Source organism: Aethalodelphis obliquidens, unplaced genomic scaffold (genome assembly GCF_003676395.1).
Source record: "Aethalodelphis obliquidens isolate GAN/ISIS:26980383/991018 unplaced genomic scaffold, ASM367639v1 scaffold77, whole genome shotgun sequence".
NCBI lineage: Eukaryota > Metazoa > Chordata > Mammalia > Artiodactyla > Delphinidae > Aethalodelphis > Aethalodelphis obliquidens.
Genome location: NW_020838021.1, coordinates 5,418,869 through 5,442,941, shown reverse-complemented (window position 1 = coordinate 5,442,941; position 24,073 = coordinate 5,418,869). Strand labels below are relative to the sequence as shown.

General features: G+C 36.8%; 1 protein-coding gene across 11 annotated transcripts in view; it reads right to left on the bottom strand.

Annotated features, from left to right (window-relative positions):
• The window catches only part of THOC2 (THO complex subunit 2), a 101,274-nt gene extending 81,074 nt beyond the window's left edge, over positions 1-20,200 (bottom strand). For all 11 annotated transcript variants that reach the window (XR_003429857.1, XR_003429858.1, XM_027092338.1 and 8 more), the window contains exons 1-3: positions 20,076-20,200; positions 5,748-5,806; positions 1,617-1,708 (exon numbers count right to left, since the gene is read on the bottom strand). Coding sequence is in view for 9 of the 11 variants with exons in the window: in XM_027092338.1 (XP_026948139.1) it covers positions 1,617-1,708; positions 5,748-5,806; positions 20,076-20,146 (222 nt within the window). In the remaining 2 variants the exon portion in view is untranslated. The remainder of the gene's footprint in view (positions 1-1,616; positions 1,709-5,747; positions 5,807-20,075) is intronic.
• Positions 20,201-24,073: the final 3,873 nt, after the last annotated feature.

The window sequence follows — 24,073 nt, the reverse complement described above, 5'->3', positions numbered from 1 at the left end:
TTATGCACTGATGTTTGCAGCCTTTGGAGAAACTGACCCGAAACTCTCCCCTCATTTCTGGATGAATACTTCAGCATTTATCCTAGATTTGTCTCCTGACTTCCCACTCCCACACCCAATTTTAGAGCCATTTTCCATTAGTAAGGATCATAGTTCAACTATTGCAATTAGTTTGCTGGCACTATAGCAACCCTAAAATTAGCCTACTTTCAGAGAGTAAAGGAAAGAAATATAATTCTAAAGAAAAAACTGGTAGCTGTAAGAGACAGACAAGATATGTTTCTGTGGCTAAGATATGGGACAGTGCAATATAGGACTATGAGAATCTAGCCACGACAAAGAATCCAGCTGCAGAAGTATATATATCACTAAGGACTCAAAGAAAGAGAAGCTAAGTAAGAACAAAACACACATTAAGTTCATTTGGACTATTCATTTTCAATAAATGGGAAAAGTATTAGAATCAAATTCCATTAACACACTAAACCCTATACTGATGCCCAATTTACAGAATGAAATAATCTTCATTGCCGATCAGACATTAGTCTCTTCTTAAGGGCTATGAAATTTGGCTATGTCTACTTGAATGCAAGTGCTCCAAAACAATAGAGCAAGACAAGAGTTTTCAAACATGGAATATTAGTTGTTGAAAAAATAGACTACTCCAACACAAGCTAATCAGATAGAGACAGTTGAGAGGTAAAGGAGAAACTCATATTGAACCTCTACTGTTCAAATACATCTCAACATGAGGGGGGGGGAAAAATCACAACTACTAAACATAGAAAGTCCTTAAGACCATCCTCGGGAAAGCACAAAAATCATACAAAGAAAAAGGCGACAGAAGCTTAAAGCAGCACAGGGGAAATTCATACTGACATCAAGAAACTCCAGGTACCACCTCAATAATACTTATTATGAAAGCTGTTCTCAACTGGGCAGATAATTTTATTTATACAAGTGTAAAACCCAGCCTAATAATAATAGAATAATACACCACTTGTAATAAAATGAAACTTAACTCCTGCTTTACAATAAACACCCTTACAATTTGAGAGTTCATCTTTCAATTCAAATACCAAACAACCATGGAAAGTATCTGGTCTGAATCTAACTTAAATTTTCTAATAAATAAAAGAGTGAAACAGAATATCCACTTAAAGGTTAGGGAAAAATCTAGTTATCATTTTCTAAAGCAAACAACAGGAAAATTAGCATCAAGCAAACATTAGAATCATACAACCTCAATTTAAAATAATTTAATCCTCAATTTTTTTAATACATTTAATTTCTAAACATAACCACAAACAAAAGAAAATGCCTTGTTATGCTATACTGGGAGAACAGTCTAACCAAATTATTTTTTTATAGGAGCTTTTTTTTTTTTGTCCTCCCAGCTTACGTAGTATTTCCTGCTCTACTCACAACCAGAGAAAAAGATTAAAATACCTATATTTCTGTCTAGCAACAATGGCTTACCAATATTATCTTAAAACATTCACTACTATAATTTTGAATAAAATGAAACACAAGTTATACACGTCAGGGATCCTTGCATCAAAGGCAAAAAGAAATATGCAACAATTATCAAATTTAAAAAACATATATATACTTACACTAATGTCATTAAGAACATTAGATGCCTGTTCATGCTTTAGATTTCCTTTAATGACATGGCATGATAACTCATAAAGAGCTTGCTGGAAATCTGTCAAACATAAAAGAAAGAGTATAATGACACAGTCTCTTGAACATGAAAGGTAGACTCTCTAGGGGAAGATCTACGTATTTCCTACTTCTCGGAATTATTATAAACATCAATAATGATTAAGAAAACTATACTTCTAATGCTTCTCTCTAGCAGACTTTTTCCTTTTATTTTCACAAAAACAATACTTAGAGTAGAAAAAAGTTAACCTTGACTCCACTACTATAACATAACTACTGCTTGAGCACTTCCTTGCAATCTTTTTCTATATGTCTACATATTTTACATACTTGCATTCATAGTTTACATCATTTGGCATTCTGATTACCTGACAAACATTTCTAAAAGCATTTTCTCGTGCTACCAAAGTCTACGAAATTATTTTTAATGAGTGCATAGAACTCTAGCAAGTGAATATAAACTAACCATTCTTCTCGCCAGGAGATTCACAGATTTTTCTAACTATATTCAGATTATAGTCAATTCAATCGCAGGGCTACACTGACAACAGATAAGGAATAGCAGTAAATATAAAATTTAATTTTACCCATATCCTACTGTCAGAGAAATTTCTCCCCAAAATCTCATTTTCTCCTCTATTTCCATCAGAATTCAAACTAAAATACATTCAGCCCTCTGTATCCATAGGTTCTGCATCCACAGATATGGAGGGCTGACTTTAGTCACTGTACAATGCCATTTTATATAAGGGACTTGAGGATCCTCAGATTTTGGTATCAGAGGGGGATCCTGGAACCAATCCCCTGCAGATACTAAGGGATGATCGTAGTTACATATGTACATACACACATAAAACATCAGTCCTATGAGAACTGTCAACCACATGTACAGTAGTCTCATTCACTATTAATCAGCATAGCCCCCCTTTCCTGGAGAAGGAATTTGAGGAGGGGGGAGGAGTTAATGGTCAGGTGAACACCTCCTTTCAGCCACCTTTTTCTTTAGTCCCATACACTAAAATCTTTATCTCCTTCCTCTCATTAAAAGTAGGAAAACAAGTAGCTCTAAAAACATTAATGTAAAATAAAGTCAATTTATAATCCACTTTTGAAATAAATCAAAAAATCTTTCAGGGCAATATAACAAGTCAAGAAATCAAATATCTGGGAGTTCCCTGGTGTTCTAGTGGTAAGGATTCGGTGATTTCACTGCTGTGGCCGGGGTTCAATCCCTGGTCGGGGAACTGAGATCCTGTAAGCTGTGCAGCGCGGCCAAAAAATAAAAAGTTAAAAGAGAAATCAAATATTTAAAAATCTTCTCCTTTGGTCTACTACTAGCCACAAAAAAGGAACATAACAGAAATCAAAACGTTTATCAATCCCCCTTTAAACAATGAAAATAGTATTTTACAATGAAGTAAATTCGTCCATTAAATTATTCACAAAAGAAATACAGCCAGATTATCCCAATTCCTTATGAAGAATCCATTAAATATATTCTATCTTTTTCACAAATATGCCTTCATTATGCTTATAGTAAACTATATAAAAACTAAAATGCAAAGGAAAAATTTCTGTTAGTACGGTAGGAATATGAGGTCAATTTCATGCTTTCAATTTCCATTAATAAAATGCTTTTATAACGAATAATAGCCATTTGAAGTTATCCAGTTAACTAAGATTTTTTAAAAAGCAATCACTCTTAGAAGCACAAAACAGCTGAGCATCATAAACTAAATTCCCGTAAGAATATGGGCTCACAGGGGCTGAGGGAATTCTAATCTTAATCAAAGGAGATTAAAGTAGAGAACAAATGGCCCAGGTCATCTTGCTGACACTAAGTGACATAAAAACAATCACAATGTAATCCACAAAGTAGCAAAGACAGTCCCCAATTCACATGTTATTTAAATGCCCATTTAAGTGGCTAGCCCTGCAAAATCCACAAAGCCCTGCAGAATCTACACTAAAGCTGAAAGCCCTGCAAAAAAGCCCTGCAAAATCTACACTAAAGCTGAAAAAGCCCTGCAAAATCTACACTAAAGCTGAAAAACTTTACATTTACAATGGGGAGGAAAACTTACAACCCTTATAATTACACAGAAAAGAATAAATGCTAACGTTTCAGAAAAAGCAGCTTTAAGAACAGCCACAAGTAAAAGGGACTTCTAGACATTCTTTGTGGAATTTGAGCATTTTAGACACTAGTTCTTGGTTATGTCGAATATCACTAAGACTACTCATGTTTATCAGCCATCCTTACAACGTTATTTTATGGGGGTGTGGGAAAGAGACTTATAAAAAGAACAAGGAGAAGCAGCGTGTGCAAGGGAAACTGCCTGCCTGAAATGAAATCAATTTGAGGGAGAGGCACAAAGGGAAAAAAGGGCACAAGGAACACCACCCAAACTCAATCCTCCTGAGATAGACGAAGGAAATTCTGAAGAAACAACATTCAATTCCCTGCATGGACTACCCACTGGGGCCCTCAGACCAAAGCTTGATTGTTGGCAGATATCAGCCAAAGAGTGTTATGCACTGAGGAAGTAGGCAAGGGCTCATATTAAGGTAATATTTAATTTCTGATAAAAGTAAACTTATCTACAGAAAATTATCTCATATTTTTTTATTTAAAATAGAATATTGACTATAAATTATTTTTCCAGATTTGAAAAAAAAATGTTATGGGTTCTATCCCCAATGAAAGCTACACATGAAAATGCTTTAAACTTACTGGGCATTACTGCTTTTGTTTTTGCCCCTCCTTTTCTAAATCCATATACCTAATTTTATTTATTTTTTTTATTTTTTATTTTTTTGCGTTATGCGGGCCTCTCACTGTTGCAGCCTCTCCCGTTGCGGAGCACAGGCTCCGGACGCGCAGGCTCAGCAGCCATGGCTCATGGGCCCAGCCGCTCCGCGGCATGTGGGATCTTCCCAGACCGGGGCATGAACCTGTGTCCCCTGCATCGGCAGGCGGACTCTCAACCACTGCACCACCAGGGAAGCCCCATATACCTAATTCTAAATTAATGAAAGTTAAATAGCAAGTCCTTTAAAATTAACATAACTAAAAATTTACACCCTGTTTAATAACATTTTACTTAATATACCATATTTGTGATATGCAGTAGTAAACAACTCTGTTCCTTTTAATGTTTTCCATGACACTACCTTTAACAAGATCCCCAGATACCACCTAAACATAACCAGCTTTAGTAAAAACACTGAACCTCAGTTTCTGGAAGTTTCCTAGTGCCAAAAAGATCAGAATAGTTTTTTTTTTCCGTGCTAGCTCTTCTCTTCTGTTTATGATTGATACCTAGCCTGTATAAGTTTTACTACAGCTAGCCACTGCTGAAATGTAGGTAAATATACCATGTTACAATTATAAAAGCCAAGCAACGTTATATAACTATTATGCAGGTCAAAAGACAACCATATAAAGAGATATATAGTCTTACTATAACTATAGTTTTAATCTCAATTCTAATATATTCATATAAAAGCTTTATATAATGTGAATATCTTAGACCTTTTGCTTTTATTCATAAAATTTAATGGAAAACAGGATATTTATTAATTTTGACCAAGCCAAAAATAATAGCTATGATACTTTATTTATTTATTTTTTTTTAGGCTGCGTTGGGTCTTTGTTGCAGCACGCAGGCTTTCTCTAGCTGTGGCGAGAGGGGGCTACTCTTCATGGGGGTGCACGGGCTTCTCATTGTGGTGGCTTCTCTTGTTGCAGAGCACACGCTCTAGGCATGCAGGCTTCAGTAGCTACAGCAAGCAGGCTCAGTAGTTGCAGCACATGGGCCCTAGATTGCGCAGGCTTCAGTAGTGGCACGTGGGCTCAGTAGTTGTGGTGCACAGGTGATAGGGTGCGCGGGCTTCAGTAGTTGTGGCTCGCAGGCTCTAGAGTGCAGGCTCAGTAGTTGTGGCGCACGGGCTTAGTTGCTCCATGGCATGTGGGATCTTCCCGGACCAGGGATCAAACCCATGCCCCCTGCATTGGCAGGAGGATTCTTAACCACTGTGCCACCAGGGAAGTCCTATGATACTTTTAAAAGTCTTACCTCTAGAAGTTGAACTATCATGGCTTTTATTTTCACTGAGGATCCGGCATAAATGCAAACTAGAATAAAACAAACAATCTGTATTAATTTCTAATCCTAACATAGATAATCCTTATAGAGCAAATTATATCAACTAAAAATATCTGGAAATGTATCAGATATTTTTAAATCTATTAGTTTATAATTTAAATAAACCTATAAACCCTAATTGGTCAGAACTGGAGGATGCTAGTGAATCAAGTCATTATTTTGAAAACTGGTAAATAAAAGAATGAAAATCAAGCACTTATTCTGCCTTTTGTATATGAACGAATAGTTAATAAGAAATGCCTCTGTTAGTATTTCAGCTAACAAACAAAGGAATGGTAGAATTAGAACAGCACCATTTTAAGGTCCCTAATAAATTAAAGGATCTAGGCATCTATTAATGGCTGTTCACATCACAAAAGACAATCAGATATTATGTGCCTCCTGATCCTGATATACAAGAATACACCACCACCTATGAAGTTGTCTTTAAAGGGGGGAGGGCAATAACTTAAATTCAAACTGTGAGAAACTCTATAGGACAATGGCCCAGTCTCTTCAACAAATATATTACAAGGGAAAATAAAAGATGGTGCGGGATCCTTAGGGTGAAAAAGGCTTAAGAGATTTATCGATCACAGTGTATGGCTCCTTATTTGGATCCTGTTTCAAACAAATATTTTAAAAATTAACATTTATGAGTCAACTGGAATATTTTATAACTTTTTAAACGATAGATGCTGAAATATCTACACATGAAATATTTACTTCAAAAGTATGGGAAAATGGGTAGGGTTATAGATGAAACAAGACTGGTTAGCAGTTGATAAATATTTAAGTTGGTTGATGATTTCATTGGGGAGCTATTATATCTACTTTCTCATCTGAGACTTTTTTCCTATAACAAATTTTAAAAACAAAAAGTTGAAATTTTTTCATAAAATTAAAAAAATACTTGTTGTATGGTGAATATTTCTTCACTAATTTAAATACAGCAAAGGATAGATATACAGTATACAGTGAAAAGAGGTATGTTTAATTGGAATTCCAGAAAGAAGAGAGAACAGGGCAAAAGCAGTATTTGAAGAAATAATAGCTAAGAATTCAGTTTTCCAGAACTGAAGTGAAATCCGTATCTGGTTATATCAATAGTAAAACTACAGAAAACCAAAGACAAAATCATTTAAGCACCTGAGGAAAAAAAGGCAATTATTACCTTCATGACTTCTCAACAAGAACACTTGATAGCTGGAAGATACATTCAAGGTGCTAAAACAAAGTACCTGTCAACCTAAAATTCTATACCCAAAAAACACAGTTCCAAGAAAAGACAAAATAAGGACTGAACTTCAGACTAATAAAAATTGAGTTCACATACTAAAAGAAATGCTTGAGGACATTCTTCAGGCGGGATAAAAATGATCCCAGAAAGAACCTTAGAGTTGCAGCAAGAAATGAGGGAAAAAAGTGCTAAGTATATAGGTAATTCTAATTTAATATTAACTGAATAATAATAATAGTGACTTATGGTATTTAAACATGTGTAGTATTAAATATAGAGAGATAGATATATAAATGGAAAAACACTGAAATACATCAAGGCTAACGTGGGTTTATCCCAAATACACAAAGTTGGTTCAAATTAACTCACCACATTAAACTGACTTTTAAAATAACACAATAATTCAGGAATAGGTTCTATTCCTAATTTTCTAAAAGTTCTTTTATGCATAAAAGACATTTGACAAAATTCAACTTCCATTCACTATTTTTTAAAAAGACTTTTAGAAAATCAGGAATAGAAAAAAACTTATAATTTGATAAAGTAGCAGTTCTGATAGTGTGGTTCACAAACCCCTGATCCCCAAGACACTTTCTAGAGCTCTGTAAGCTCAAAACTATATTCATAATAATACTAAGACTTCATTTCCCTTCTTTTGCTGTAATGACATTTGCCCTAATAATTCAAAAGCAAAGGAAGGTTAAGACGGTTAGCACCTTAACATTTATCAAGGCAGTAGCACCAAACTGTCTCATTGAATTCTTCATTATCAAGAAATCAAAGGAAAGAATATAGCCAGTCTCATGTAAGATGTCACCAAACTGTTTCATTATATATTTCATGACCATTCACAAACAAAAGCCAGTTTCACTTAAGAATGTCCTTGATAGGAGTGACCTCAGCAAGATGGCAAAATAGGAAGCCCCAGGCCTTCCTTCCTCCCATAGAAACACAACTCAACAATACACATATCCAATTCCCTTTACGAGAAATTCAGAAACCAGTTAAGAGGCTCCTGCATCCCAGGCGAGGACTAAACCAGCTGCATCAAAGCTCGTAGGAAAACACAACACACTCTTTCACCATAGTCCCTCCTCCTGGCACACCACCACACAACTGGGAGGAAATTCCCAATTCCCAAATTCTCCCTGAGGAGGGAAAGAGGAGACTGGACTATATATACCTCTAACATTCTGATTGGTTGGGGGGGGGAGTGGGTAACAGCTTGGCAGTCTCTCCCTCAACGGAGAAAAAAGAGTGTCCAATAGCCCAGCCTTTGGGGAGGGGGGACTGCCTGAGAGACTGGTTTCTGTCTAGCCTGACTTAGGGCACTGATGGCACCCAGCATACTCTAGCTGCCTGGGAGCCACTAAGAACAAAAAGAGCTGGGTGCTGTGCTGCTGCTTCACAGGACCCATGGTACAACAGATGGACACCAGAGAATGCAAGAGAGTGCCAGTTTCCGGAAAAAAAGAAACTGGAAAATCCCTCTCATCTGGAATCTACACATGAGTCCAGAGAAGACATATCCAGAGAAAAAAATTGAGAGGCCCCCAGAATCTATAGCCAAGCTGATTGGTAAAGGCCTTCCCCTGTACTAAAGCAGTCCATAAAGACTGGGATAAGAGTGTTTTTTCAAATGCAAGGATACCAACACAAATTACAAAGAACATAAAGAAACAGGTAAAATGGCCCAATACAAGAAACAAAATTAGTCTCCAGAAACTGATCCTAAAGAATTGGAGTCATATGAATTATCTGACAAAGAATTTAAAATAACCATCATAAAAATGCTCAATGAGCTCAGGAAAATGATGCATGAACAAAATGAGAATTTTAACAAAAGGACAGAAAATTTTAAAAGAACCAAATTTTGGAGCTAAAGAATGTAACAACTAAACTGAAAAAGTCACTAGAGAGCATTATGGATAATTCAAGAGCATTATGGATAGTCATATACAAAAGAATGAAATTGGACACTTCTTACATCATATACAAAAATCAACTCAAAATAGATCAAATACATAAAAATAAGACCTGAAACTGTAAAGCTCCTAGAAAAAAACACAGGGGGAAAGCCTCATGACATTGGTCTTGGCAATGATTTCTTGGATATGACACCAAAAGCACAATGAAAGCAAAAACAGACAAGTGGGACATCAAACTAAAACTTGTGTGCGCAGCAAAGAAACAATGAACAGAATGAAAAGGCAGGGGACTACCCTGGTGGGCCAGTGGTTAAGACTCCATGCTTCCACTGCAGGGGGCATGGGTTCCAACCCTGGTCAAGGAACTAGGACCCTGCGTGCCACACGGTGCGGCCAAAAAAAAAAAAATGAAAAGGCAACCTACGAAATGGAAAAAAAAAATGTTTGCAAACCAGCCATGTATCTGATAAGGGGCTAATATCCAAAATATTTAAGAAACGTCTACATCTCAATAGCAAGAAAAAAAATCTGATTTAAAAATGAGCAAAGAATTTGAATAGACATTTTTCCAAAGAAGACATACCAATGGCCAATAGGTGTATTAAAAGATGCTCAACATCACTTATCATCAGAGAAGTGCAAATCAAAACTACAATAAGGCATCACCTCACACTTGTAAGGGTGGTCATTATTAAAAAACCCCAAACAAACAAACAAAAAAACCAGAAATGACATCTGATAAAGGACTATTATCCAAAATATACGAATAACACTTAAAACTCAACAATAAGAAAACAAACAACCCAATTTAAACATGAGCAAAGACCTTAACTGACACCTCATCAAAGAGGATATACAGATGGCAAATAAGCATATGAAAAGATGTTCCACATCATATATCATCAGGGACATGGAAATTTAAACAATGAGATACCACTACACACCCATCAGAATGGCCAAAATCTGGAACACTGCCAACGACAGATGCTGGTGAGGATGTGGTGCAAAGTAACTCTCAATCATCACTGGTGGGAATGAAAAATGGTACAGCCACACTGGAACACAGTTTGGTGGTTTCTTACAAAATTAAACATACTCTTACCTTACAATCCAGCAATCCCACTCTCCTTGATATTTACCCAAAGGAGGTGAAAACTTATGTCCACACAAAAACCTGCACATGGATTTATAGCAGCTTTATTCATGACTGCCAAAACTTGGAAGAAACCAGGATATACTTCAGTACGTGAATGGATACATAAATTGGTACACTGACCCCATAGAATATTATTCAGCACTAAACAGAAATGAGCTATCAAGACATGAAAAGACATGGAGAAACCTTAAATGAACACTAATAAGTCAAAGAAGCCAATCTGAAAAAACTACATAGTATATGTTTCCAACTAAATGTCATTCTGGAAAAGGCAAAACTATGGAGACAGTAAAAAGTTCAATGGTTGCCAGGGGTTAGGAGGAAGGATGAATAGGCAGAGCACAGAGGATTTTTAGGGCAGTAAAAATACTCTGATACTATAATGATGGATACACATCATTACACCTTTGTCCAAATGCATAGAATGTACAACACCAAGAGTGAACACAGAGGTAAACTTTGAATTTGGGGCAATTATGATGTATCAATGTAGGTTCATCAGTTGTAACAAATGTAACACTCTGGTGGGGGATGTTGATAATGGGGAGGCTGTGCATGTGCGGGGGCAGGGGGTAAGGGAAATTTCTGTAACCTCCTCTCAATTTTTCTGTGAACCTTAAAACACCTGTTTAAAAAAATTAATTCTTTAAAAACCAACAGAAAATAAGTGTTAGGGAGGATATGAAGAAACTGGAAACCCTGTGCACTGTTGGTGGGAATGTAAAATGGTAAACAGTACGGAAGTTCCTCAAAAAATTAAAAATAGAACTATCATACAATCTAGCAATCCCACTTCCAGGTATTTACTCATAAGAGTTGAAAAGAGGATATCAAAGAGGTATTTGCACTCCCATGTTCACTGCAGCATTATTCACAATAGCCAAGAGATAGAAACAACCTAAATGTCCATCAACAGATGAATACATAAAGAAAACATGGTGTATACATACAATGGAACATTACTCAGGCACAAAGAAATCCTGTCATATACAACATGGATGAGCCCTGAAGATAGTATGCTAAGTAAATCAGTCACAGAAGGATAAATATGGCATGATTTTACTTATATGAGGTATCTAAAGTAATCAAGCTCATAGAAGCAAAAAGTAGAATTTCGGTGGTTGCCAGGGGCTAGGGGGAAAGAGAAATGGGAACTTGCTGTTTAATGGGTATAAAACTTCAGTCAAGCAAGATGAAAAAGATCTAAAGATCTGTTGTACTACACTGTGCTCATCGTTAACAATACTGTACTGTACACTTTAAAATGTGTTAAGATTTATCTGATGTTATGTGTTTGTATCTACAATAAAGAAAATGTCCTTAATGAAGTAGTGAAAATTAATTTTAATAAATCCTAGCCCTGAGAACATGCCTTTTTTAAAAATACATATTTTTAATATTCTATGTGACAAATTGGAAAGTATACATAAAACATTTCTGTCACACACCAAAATACCATGGTTGTCTCCAGGAAAATCACCTATACGACTGTTTGAATTCTGAGCTGAACTAGCTGCTTTTTCACAGAACACCATTTTTACTTGAAAGAAATGACAAACTATGGTTATTCGGATTTGGGTCTTTGGCAGGCATTTTCTCAAAAATGAACCAAGAGAGCCAGTCACTTCAAGAAAAACAACTGAGAGTATTTGTTGCCAATGAGAAAATGTAAGGTTTCAAACAAAAATTAGAATTTTGGAAAACTTTTATCTGGCACCATGGACTTGGCTAGCTCCCAATTCATAAAAACTTTCCCGATAAGTTCAGTGATGATACTAAAGAATGTGGGGGGTTTTTATATTATACAATGTATTGTGTCAATATTTGGAAGTGCTGCATCATTCAGTGAACCAATATTTTCCAAATGACCAATGCATGATGTTGCAAAATAATGCATGGGTAAAAGACAGATTCCAAGTAAAAGAGAGACAATTGGATTTCAATTTAACAAAGTACAAAAAGTACACTGATATGGTTTTGGATTTGGCATTGCAACAAACCATTAACAAACTACCACCTGACAAATTTTGACATGATATCAAAGAATATCTACAATTATCTGAAAAGGTTACTAAAATTCTCCTCCTTTTGCCAACTATTTATGTGTGAGGCTGAACTTTCTTCATATACGTCAACCACAACAATATATTGCAACCCCTACTTCACAGCACACATAAAAATCAACTCCAGTTAGATAAGACTTAAAAAGGGAGAGCAAAATAATGTTTCCAGAAAATCATAGGATAAGTTCATTAACCTGAAAATGGAGAGAAACTAGTAAACCCAAAAAAGTACTAATCAAAAACCAGAAGATTGATAAATTTAACTACATTAAAATGAACAACTTCTGCTCATCAAAAGTCACCACCATAAGAGTGGAAGTACAAGCCTAAGAATAACAAAAGATATTTGCCACACATACAATGTAACCCACAAAGGGGACAAATACAGACTACAGAAAGAACTCCCACAAATCAATGAAAGAAGTGCAAACAATCCAACAGAAAAATGGGGAAAAGATATAAAGAGGCATTTCACAAAAAACCAGAAATCCAAATGGCCAATAACACAGAAAAAGACGCCTATGCTACTACAAATGAACGCATATGCAAAACAAACAGACTCACAGATATAGAAAACAAACTGTGGTTACCAAAGGGGAGAGGGACGGGGGGCGAGGGGAGGGGGAGACAATTTAGGAGTATGGGATTAACAGATACAAACTAATACGTATAAAATAGATAAGCAACAATGATATACTGTATAGCACAGGGAATTATAGCCATTACCTCATAATAACCTGTAATGGAGTATAATCTGCAAAAATACTGAATCACTATGCTGTACCCCCAAAACTAATATAATATTGTAAATAAACTACACTTCAATTTTAAAAATTGGGAAAAATGCCTATGAAAATATGAGCCCCAAGAAAATAACATTAGATACATATTATATTGACCAAAAATTTACAGTCTGACAATATTAAATGTTAGCCAGGATGTGAAGGTGAACTCTCATACACTGCTGGTGGGAGTATATTTTAAAATAGTTTGGCAGTATCTAGCAGAGCTAAAGTTAATCACAATCTAGAACCTAGCCACACATACAATGTATGTATTCTACAGTTCAGTATATATCCCACAAGAACACATGCTGTGTACACTAAGATACCTGTATAAGAATGGTTCTATTGGCACTGTTGGTAACAGCCAAAAGCTCAAAAAAACAAAATTGTTCATTGGTAGCCTAAGAGATAAATTGTGGTATAGTTATACAATGGAGTATCTTTTAACTATGAAAATCAAAGAACTGCAAATACTTGCAAAAATATGAATGATTCCTAAAGACATAATGTTGAGCAAAAGCAGCCAGATACAATAGAATACACCCTCTATGATTCCACTTATATGAAATTCAAGAAGAGCAAACTTAAACTTATTTGGGTAGCAAAACTGTAAATAAAAACTAGAGAAAGCCATAAATGTCAGTTACCACAGGGGAGATAAAGAGGGTGCAATCAGGAAGGGGGATTATGTTGACTAGAGCTGGATATGAGTTACATGGGTGTGCATCTTACAGTGATTCTTTAAGCTCTACATTTAGATTTTATGTACTTTTCTGTATTTTTTTAATTTCACATTTCAGAAAAAGAAATATTCTTATTACAAGCTGTACAAAGCTCTAACGAAAAAGAAGAGAACCAATGAATGCGCATGTTTCTCACTCTTTTATGTCTAGCAATGCTCTTTCCATAGTCAATAAAACAAGTAACTTTAAGACTTACAGAATATGCTTATATATCACATCTAAGGTGAAATATGATGCCACATGACAATCATCCACAGAGAGATTATCGACTTTGCAGATTATGCATGCCCTTGCAGTTCACCTCTCTGTGTCTTGATTATTTCAATACTTCTTCATCAGAATGAGCAGGGTACGGTTCAATAAACTTTTCCCAGTCAACAATTCATTTGTAGGTCTCACAAAATTATTTTCAAAACCAAAGAACAAAAATACCTTGCCACTGAAGAACAATTACTAAATTAAATCTGCATAGTTTGAAAATCTCATTTAGTTATTAGTTTTTAACCAATTCCTATTAAAAGAACAAAAAAAAACTTTTCAGAGAGCACCTTAGAAATGGTTAAATAAGCTGATTTAAGTTTGACCCCAAGTACCTTCAACTACTTCTGAGAACCAGATAGGCCTTCCAATGTGTTAAGACAGTGGGTAAGCTTTTAATTTCTCAAAATAAGTTAAACCTACCACAAACTTACCTCAGATAAAAAAAAATCAATCTTCATTACATTAGGCAATACAAAAATATCTGCTTCAAGACTATCATCAGAGAATATAACCTAAAAATGTCTGATACTTAGCTCCTTTTTTGTTAAGAGTAAATATATAAGAAGGTGCATCAAGGCTGCTTCAATATTTGCTATAAAGTACTGAAACAATTCCCCCTTGTGGTTCTCACTGTCCCCAGAGGTTCGTTTCCCTTTAGAATGTAGTAGCAGGAAATACTGCATCTTTGACAGAAGAATGCAAGGGACATCAAGTAACTCATCTTTCCCTTCGTACCCAGGCTACTAAAAAGCAAGGTCAAATATTCCTTCTTACAATGAATGTGTTTGCTTATTCACATTTTCAATAGCTTCATTTTCTATTTGTTTTAATAAGCTTAATGCAAATGTCTTTTGTTATAATCCTTCCAGTGGGGAGGGGGGAATGTCAGTGTTCCAAATCCCACTTAATCTAATGGTACAGTCATTGTTACATAATTTTTAAAAATCATTGAAATGTAATTTCATCTTGTCAGTCACAAGGCCACAAACATATTCATTAAAGGATGCAGATGATAATGTCATCATGAACTATTAATAAGCATCTCAAAGATTTGCTCAAATTGTGTAAGGAATCACTGATGGGTTATTATGATAAGGCAACTTACTTGTATAACAGATACTTTTATTTCCCTAGTATAAAACACTTCTGCCTTAGTTGTTGGAGGAAACTAAAAACAATCACTAAGAATTTTCCCCCAATCAGTAGATTTGTCCCAGCTCTTCCCCTAAGTAATTCACTAACAGAAGTATCCTTAAGTATCCTAAGTATCTTTAAGTATCCTTAAAGAAACAATTGTTTCTGAATGTTGGGTGTCTTACTACAGCTCTCATACAGTTTTAGTTCTCTACCCTAAATTTTAAAGGGAGGAAAACAAAACTACCTCCAACAGTTGCCCATTTTAATGTGGTTTTAAAAATAATCAAATATTCTGCCTCGGTACAAATTCAAATGATTATTTTAGTCCTTTAATAACCTCCAAATAATTGAGTTTACCATTTTTTCCACTTTTATAACAGTTTGGTGCTACTGTGGAGATGCTATCTCAGGCCCCTGAGAACAAAGAATATACTTTCTGTCAAATTCCTGTGAATCTTAAACTGAATAAAATGTCTTAAGTTCTTCCAAGAACTTAATGTTATTTTGCAAATACTCTTTAACATGAGTATTTGGCTTTCCGTCTTACTTGGTCCTATTTTCCAGTAAAAAAAAACACAACACAACCTGCACTACTTGATTATGTTCAACATCTCAAAGTTGGCTCTACATATAAAAAATTGATGTCAATCTGTGCTTCAATTAATTTTTAAAAACAAAACAACAGAAAAGGCTGCATTTTGTTAAGCAAGTGCTACCTCTATTATCATTGATAGAAGAGAGACATAACCCACAAAAATGAATATTGGGACATGTAGTTTTATATTGAAAGATGCATTTAAGAAAATGAAAATATGCACTTATGAGGAGGAAAGGGAACAGGAAATCTTAAAAAAGACAACAGAAGTTCCTGCTCACAAGTACATTAATAGCACTCACACTACCTTGACTAAAGAATAATTTAATTTTTCTAGCAAACAAAGAAAGCAGTAGCCTGGAAAAATGTTCTGATACTGCTATAACATTTTCTGAAGAATGAATTTCTCTTACCAGGGAAATAAGACCAAGACTTATGAACACAGGTCAAATGAGAAAACAAATGCCAAATGAAAAGTAAGACATAAAGAAATGGTTTCAGATAAAGCTTCAGCTGAACTTAGAGCACCTTTTGAAGGAAAAAAAAGACTTAAATACTAACACTGAAGTTTCTTAGAATTATTATTTGCTATAAACTCCCTCCTCCAACTTCCCTCCAAAAAATTCAGGACAGACAACATTTAATGAACATCCAAATGTACTTCCATAAGTTCTGGAATATGTCATCTAGTAGCAGAAGAAGAAAAAGAATGGCACCAAAACATTTGGCGATTAAATTTTAAAACTTTATTTTAACTACCAGTAATTAATAAGGTAACACCCAACAAAAATTTCTAATTGATGTATAATTTTTTTAAAAGAAAGAATTAAGTTCTTCAAACAGACAAATAGATGATATTCAACAAATACAAGTATTTCAAAATTAAACTAAGTATTGACATGAGGCTAACATCTTCAGATTAAGAGCTTGGAATATAAATCCTCCATTAAGGTTGCTTGTGACACAAAGAAATGCTGAGCTCACTGTGTTAATCATGCCTACTAAAAACAAAATTCTCCCCTGGATCTACCAGTACATGCAAGTTTATTAGCTTAATCGTGGCAAACCCTATGCTAATATGAAATCATCAAGAAACTAGAGCTCTAATTCCAAAATTAAAGTGATTAAATCCATATCTTGCATATGTCGCAGAATTTCAAAGAGTTTGTATTAAGATGTGAAACTCTGAAGAGCAGATCTAAGTGTTACTGGAAAGGACAATTATGTTTTGGTAGTCCTCCTCTGTCCTTTTGCTATCTCTTGGAAAAGATCATTTTAAGAATTCTGTAATTTACCATGAAAAACATAATCAGTATCTCTGGAAACAACAGATTAGCTAAGTATGTGATGGACCATTCAGATAGGCAAAATACAGTTTTTCTTTTCTCCCTAGTTACTTAACAAAATTTATTCTTCAAAGCCAAGACTTTCCATCTTAATAGACAGTTGCTTTTCATGAGGCACAATTAAGAATTTGCCCTCTCAAAGTTATAAAATATCCCATACATTGCATATGTTCACTATGCTGCTGAAGTTGACTACAACTCCCAGAATACAGACTTACACTGCTGAGACAGACAAGAAATGAACTAATACCTCATGAAACATATCATGCAGTTTTTTAAAAAGGTAACTTTCAGTCAAGTTAAAGCTCATCTGCTAATTTATCTCATTAAAAAGGAAAAATCCACCCAAGATATAATTTTAAATACTGGTCATACCTTAAAAGCCAAATATATAAATGGATTCATTAATAATTTGGTGGCACATTTTTTTTAACATTTCCAGCTGCTGGTTTATATTTTAAGAAGCTGTTTTTCAGACAAAAGAAAGGATTTTTTGTAATATATTTATAATACCATTTTTTCTAATAAAATGAAAATGCTAACTCTATCTTTAGCAAGATACAAAAATTCCAAAGTTAGACTATATGCAACAAAGTTTTCAAAGAGGGAAAAGAGGTCCAGTAAATGAAGACTAAGCACTGGATGGTGATTTGTTTGACTATTTCATACAACTAACAACTATTTACACTATTTCATTATTGTCACACAACTCTCTTCATGTAACAGAACAGAGTTATAAAACTGACTAAACTGATCTGGATCTACGATAGTTCAAACTACATTCCACAAGCCATGCACTAACTACATAAACGTTAAGTCCTAATAGCAGTTTTGAAGCAGCTCTTCAAACACAGAAATTATGATGGGTAGCATGGATCATGTAAATATACATAAAGTGAATCCAAAATTCCATTTTGACTAGGTATTTCGACTTCCTACATGACTTTTTCTCCAACCACTGCCAGTCAGAAGCCAAGCAGAATTTCCTACCCTGAATACCACTCATTCTAAGGTGGGAGTCATAGTAAAACTGTCAAAAACAGTTAGCTAGAAGGAGGAAGCTGAGCAATCTACAGATGACAGTCCCTAAATAACTGTTGGCTTTAAAAGTAAACAAAACAACAATGAACTGATTTATCCGTTTTGGGGGGTTATCCTAATCGAATATAGATGAAAATGATGGTTTGGTTTGGTAACTTCCCATCCTGCCTTCCTTGCACACAAGAGACTTAATAGCTATTTGTTAACTAGCAAGTACAAGGATTTGGAAAATGTTCCTAACAGTTAAAAATGAATGCTTATCAAACAGACTTCTCTGGCAGTTAACAAAATAAGCTCTCTAAGCATATGCTAGAAAGGCTATGGGGGGTGGGGGAAGGACGGGGACGGGAGGGTTGAACCAAAAGAAAACGTGAGACAGTCCCCACTCTTCAAGGGTCTCTCAATTCGTTAGAGTACAAGAGTATACATGAAAGAGTCAGAGACTAATTAATTGCTAACCTGAGTGGTACAGACTTTAAGTGCAAGAGCTGTCCAAAGAAGTTTAAATATCTAAAGATTGGAATAATAATATTACTTTTAATAGCTATCACTTGAGTACTTACTATAAGGCAAGTGCTTTACAGGCGTTATTTAGTCTTCACAACAATGCTTTGAGTACTTATTATTCCCAATTTACTCAAGGGGAAACGGTCAAAGTGGTTAAGGAACTTACCCAAGGTCACTCGGCTAGTTAAGTGGCTAAAACTGCCGCTTACCCAGGCAATCCAAGTCTAGCGCTCACACTAAGACTTCATAAGGCAGCGCGAGCGCGGCAGCGGGGTGGGGAGGGCCATATAGGCCGGCGCTATTACACGCGCAAGATCGGCCGACGCATTCCCCACGTTTCGTTCCAAGTAACGAAGTTTCAAAGATCCGTATCTCGCGCCAGCAACCGTAAACTGACTACGGGGATCGGCGCGCAACCACGGCAAAAACGGCTAACAGGAGTTAATCTAAGACGGGGCTGAGCTTTAATTAATAAAGCGATTCAGAGGAAAAAAACTGCAGTAAGTTATTTGTTTTAAAATCTGGGGTTTGTTCCGCCGCTTAAGAGAATTTTCCCCCCGAGACAGGGAGAGCTGAAATTCGGGGCAAGGAAACCGCGGTTATAGCAAATTACTGTTTTCTGTATTACTGAAAGGAAAAAAAAAAACCAAGTTTTGGGTCTACAGGAAACGCGTTATTCTAGGTACACGAGAACCTTGGAGAGTTGCCAAAATTAGTTGCAGTCCCAGGACAAAATGGGGTTTAGGAACATTTAATGACGAAAGTTGATTCCAACCCGAAACGGCTCTAAGGTGAAAAGACGGAGCAAAGAAATGCCGGTAGGTCTTCGGGGAAAGCGGCAATCCTTGCTACACTTCGCCCACGGGCAGCGGCGCCGCGCGAGGCCGGGACAGTCCGAGAGACAGCTCCCGGAGAGGACGAGAGGTGCCAAGCGGGGTTCTTCCCGAAGCCCCGGGCTTCGCGGCGGCGGGCGGAGAGGAGGGGAGGGAGTCCGGGACGGTTCGGACTTCGGGCAGAGGAGGCGCCGGGCTCCAAACTGCGGAGTCGAACGGGTGCAGAGTAAAGAAATGGGACAGACTGAAACTCCGAACCCTCCCGGCGCGGCCCCGTGAAGAGAAAGGAGCCAAGTGAGCTCAAGCGATGAGGGGGACAAAAAGAGACGGAACGAAAGCGCAGGGACCCGTAGGGACAAAACGAGAGTTCCGCTAAGAGGCTAAAAAAGACAAGCTCCGGCGGGCAGCGGGGCTTTCTGGGAAGCCGGGGAAGGCAGGAGGTCGGCGGCGACTACCAGCACCTCTCATCCCCGAGTTCGAAACTCCTAGACAACCATCCACACCCGCCACCCGGATGGGGGAGGGGACACCTCTTCCCCACCACCACCTCCCCACAAATATGAGAGCAAGGCTGACGCCCGAGCCCAGCCCGGCCGTGCGCCCGCCTCCAGCCCGGACACTCACAATTCGCCTCTCCCTGATTTCTCCCAGTTCTTTATCCACTCTACGGGAACCAAGACAGTCGCGGCCGCCATCTTCCCCTCACTAGTAGCAGAAACCCGGATGTGTAGCACGCGAGCGAGGGGTCAAAGGGGAGCACCGCCCACGAGGAATGCCGGGAGTCGCGAGTTCGGTTTTCGATTTCCCGCCCCACTTTCCACCCCACCCTGCGGAAGGCCGAGGCCCTGTTGCCAACCAGGTGGCTGGGACCCGTGGGTCCCATCGCAGAGTGACTACGCTGGCCGGGCCCTCTGCAAACCTTGCCCCCCCTTCCCTTTAGAACAGGAAAAATGCCATCCCCAGGCCAACTCGTAGCCTTTATCTTCTTCCGTAGCATCTACTCCAGACCGATAATTCAAAATTGTGTTTTTTAAAGCACCTAATATGTGCTAGACACTGGGGACAGAGAAATAATAAGCCATGATGCCTACCCTCAACGAGCTCAGTCCGTGGGGAAGACAAACATATAAACAGATCAATTACAATACACCCCGCTGAGATCAAAGAAATTGGGGAAGAGGCAGCCGATTACTGTGTGCCAGGCATTCTGCTAATCCGAAGGATACAATCTTACGAGAAAGATAAATCGGCCCTGGGAAACGCTTGCAACCATCAGGGCTGACAGCTACTGTGTCTGCGGCTGTCATTGTAACCTTAGGCAAAACTAGGGGGCGCAAGTATGAAGAGAAACGAGTTGTTTACACTACATAGTCTGAAAGTATCTCCCGACGAGATAACTTCGTATTTCAAAGGGCGAAATAGAAACTTTACGGTCGGAAAACATGGCCGACACCCTCCTAACTCTGATGAATATAAGCATCCTTATGTATTAAACAAATAGGCGTCATATGCCTCCTGATGAGGTGCTAAGAAAAACACTAACCAATTTTGTAGTATTCATCATGCCAAAATTCTCATAACCTGAATTTAATCACGAGGGAACATCAGACAAGCCCATATTAAGGAACAGTCTACAAAATTACTGGCTTGCACTCTTCAAAATCATCAAGGTCACTAAAGACAAAGAGAGATTGAGGAACTCTTCCAGATTAATGAAAACAACAGAACAACTGATCCCCAGCCAGAAAAAAAAAAATTTTTTTTATTTTGCTGAAAAGGGCATTCTTGGGACAGTTGACCAAATTTGAATATCTGTAGATTAAGTAATAATATTGTATCAATGTTAATTTCTTGAGTTTAATACTCGTTTTGTGGTTATGTGAAAGTCCTTATTTAAGAAAATATGAAGTATTTAGAGATAATGGTGAACCATGTTGCAACTTTAAAATATTTCAGAAAAAAACGATAGGATGATGAGGCAAATGTAAAATATTAACATTTTAGGAATCTGGGTGAAGGACTGACAGATTTTCTGTTCTATTTGTGCAACTTTTCAAAATAAAGAGGTTTTAAAAATACATGTTTGGCTGAAAATTTAGAAAATACAGACAAATGAAATGAAGAAATCCTACCACACATATATTAATGTATGAACTTTAGAACTAATATCTAAATTTGGCAAGTTTTACCAAATGGACCAGGTTTATTTGCATTGAAAAACTGTTCAGGGGATAGGCTGTATTTAGAATCAGTTGGGGAAAATGCTACATTGTTTATGATTGTTTTTCATCAGCTATATCTAGTCTAATGTCCTGTCTGATTCTGAAATTCTAAAGCCACCCATTAGAAAATATACACCGTTCAGTTTCAGTGACATCTCAAAAAAAATCTTTTGCCACTTCAAGGAGGTTCAGAGATATGAGTTCCCTCTGATCTTTTCATTTTTCTTATTATGAAATATTTTTAAAGTGAACAGAATGGTATAGCGAATCTTCATTGTACCATCATCCTCCCTAAAGAGTTTGAAATCATTGTTACAGGATGGCCTCTGTGATACAAGAAGAACTATCCTGATGCTTATGTATACTTCACTGTATAATCTACAGCAGTGAGCACTATCCACATTTGGGATCAGATAATTCTTTGCAGAAGGCAGGGGGAATCCAGTGCACTGTAGGATGTTTAGCAACATCCCTGGCCTGGACCCACTAGATGTCGGTAGCACCTCCCACACCAGTTGTTACAACAGTATCTCCAGACATTGCTAAATGTCTCCTGGAGTGTAAAATAGCCCCCTGTTGAGAGCTAGTGAGCTATAATATTCTGCTGTATTGTGGCTTACCTTGCCACTGTATCACAGTGATTTCTTCTTCCAAACACTGAACTGTGTGCAGTATGCATGCTACTCAGTATGCCACAAATGTGGTATGACCTGACTGCAGTGATGCCCTTTGAGGCCTTGCTCTTCCCCTCTCCCAGAGCCTGCAGAACTATTTTTACATGGTATGATAACTCCTTTAGGAATTGCTCACAGCTAATTGCTTTTTGCTCCATAAGATTGCAAAGCTATCATATCTTTCGCATCCTTGTTGGCTTGCCTTTTCTTTGCTATCAGCATCTGGTATTGTCTCAGCAGCTGGGGGTACTGTTCCCTGATGATTTCACTGGCTCACAGGTACCAAAGGACTAGGCAGGGACTGAGGTCTGTGGTGAAGGCTAGGGATTGGGTAGTTTCAATATTGACAGCCTGATGCATGGAGTGATTGGTTGATTCTAGGTAATTGTAAGGTCAAGCAATCTTTTTATTATCTCAGTGACAACAGATAATGGGACCAAGAAGGAAGCACATAATAGCAAAACAAGACAAAATAAATAAAATAAATAATGAATGCGAAAGCCGTACATTTTGTGGGACTGTCCCGTGAATGCTGAGTATTGGTAATGGGTTTTTATTAACCAAAGACTTAGTTATGTTAAATATACATATTAAATTTCTACGATAACCACTACAAATATATAAGGATATTATATATCTTCCAAACTATCTGAGGGGGAAAAAAATTGAAAGAGAAAGAGGAAAAAAATCAATCCCAAAAAGGCAAGAAAGGTAGGGAAATTTTTTGGAAAAGTGGAACAGAGAGAATAGAGGAAGAAGTTTAAACCTACCAATTTAAATTTAAATATATCAAAAATTGCATAAAATGTAAATGAACTAAATGCTCCAGTTAAAAGTAAAGATTATCAGTCTGGGTTTAAAGAAGGCTAGCTATTTTTAAGAGACATCTCTAAAACACAGGGACACAGAAAGTTTGAAAGTAAAAACAATGGGGAAAATACACCAGGCAAATACTAAGATCAACAAAAATTAAGCTGTTATAGCTAGATTAATATCAGGCAAACTAGACTTTACGGGAGGAAAAAATTACCAAATTTAAAGACGGTTACCATATATTGATAAAAATTTCAATTCACCAAGAAAATGTAACCATTCTAATCTTGAATGTAATCAACCACTTTGAAATATATGAAGCATATAACAGAACTACAAAGAGAAATAGACAAATCCACTACCACAGTGAGTCTTTAATTCATCTCTCCTAGATATTGATAGATGAAACAGACAAAAAAGAATCTGTAAAGATGTAGAAAATTTGAACATCAAATGAACAAGTTTGATCTAGTAGATATACATAGAACGCTGTACCTAGCAACTGGAAAATAAATATCCTTTATAATAACACATGAATGGGGCACCATGTACAGATTGCACACTGATCAAAAGCACCTAGCCAGAGGGACAAGTGGGGATCAAAAATTTATCCCATGCTCCACTTGCCAGACCACATGCTCAGGTGTGCTGCTGTATCTACCTGGAAGAAAGGGCACAGTTTCCTAATTCACATAAAGGCAATGTGTCATCGAGTGGTGGTCCAGCACACGGAATATTTATGAAAGTTAAACATATACTAGATTTAAAAAAGCAAATGACAACAAATTTTAAATAATTCGTCTCATATAGTTCACATTTACTGACCACAATGCAATTAAATTGGAAATCAATAACAAAAAGATAAAGAAAACCCCTATGTTTGAAAATGTAAAAACATACTTTGAAGTAAATC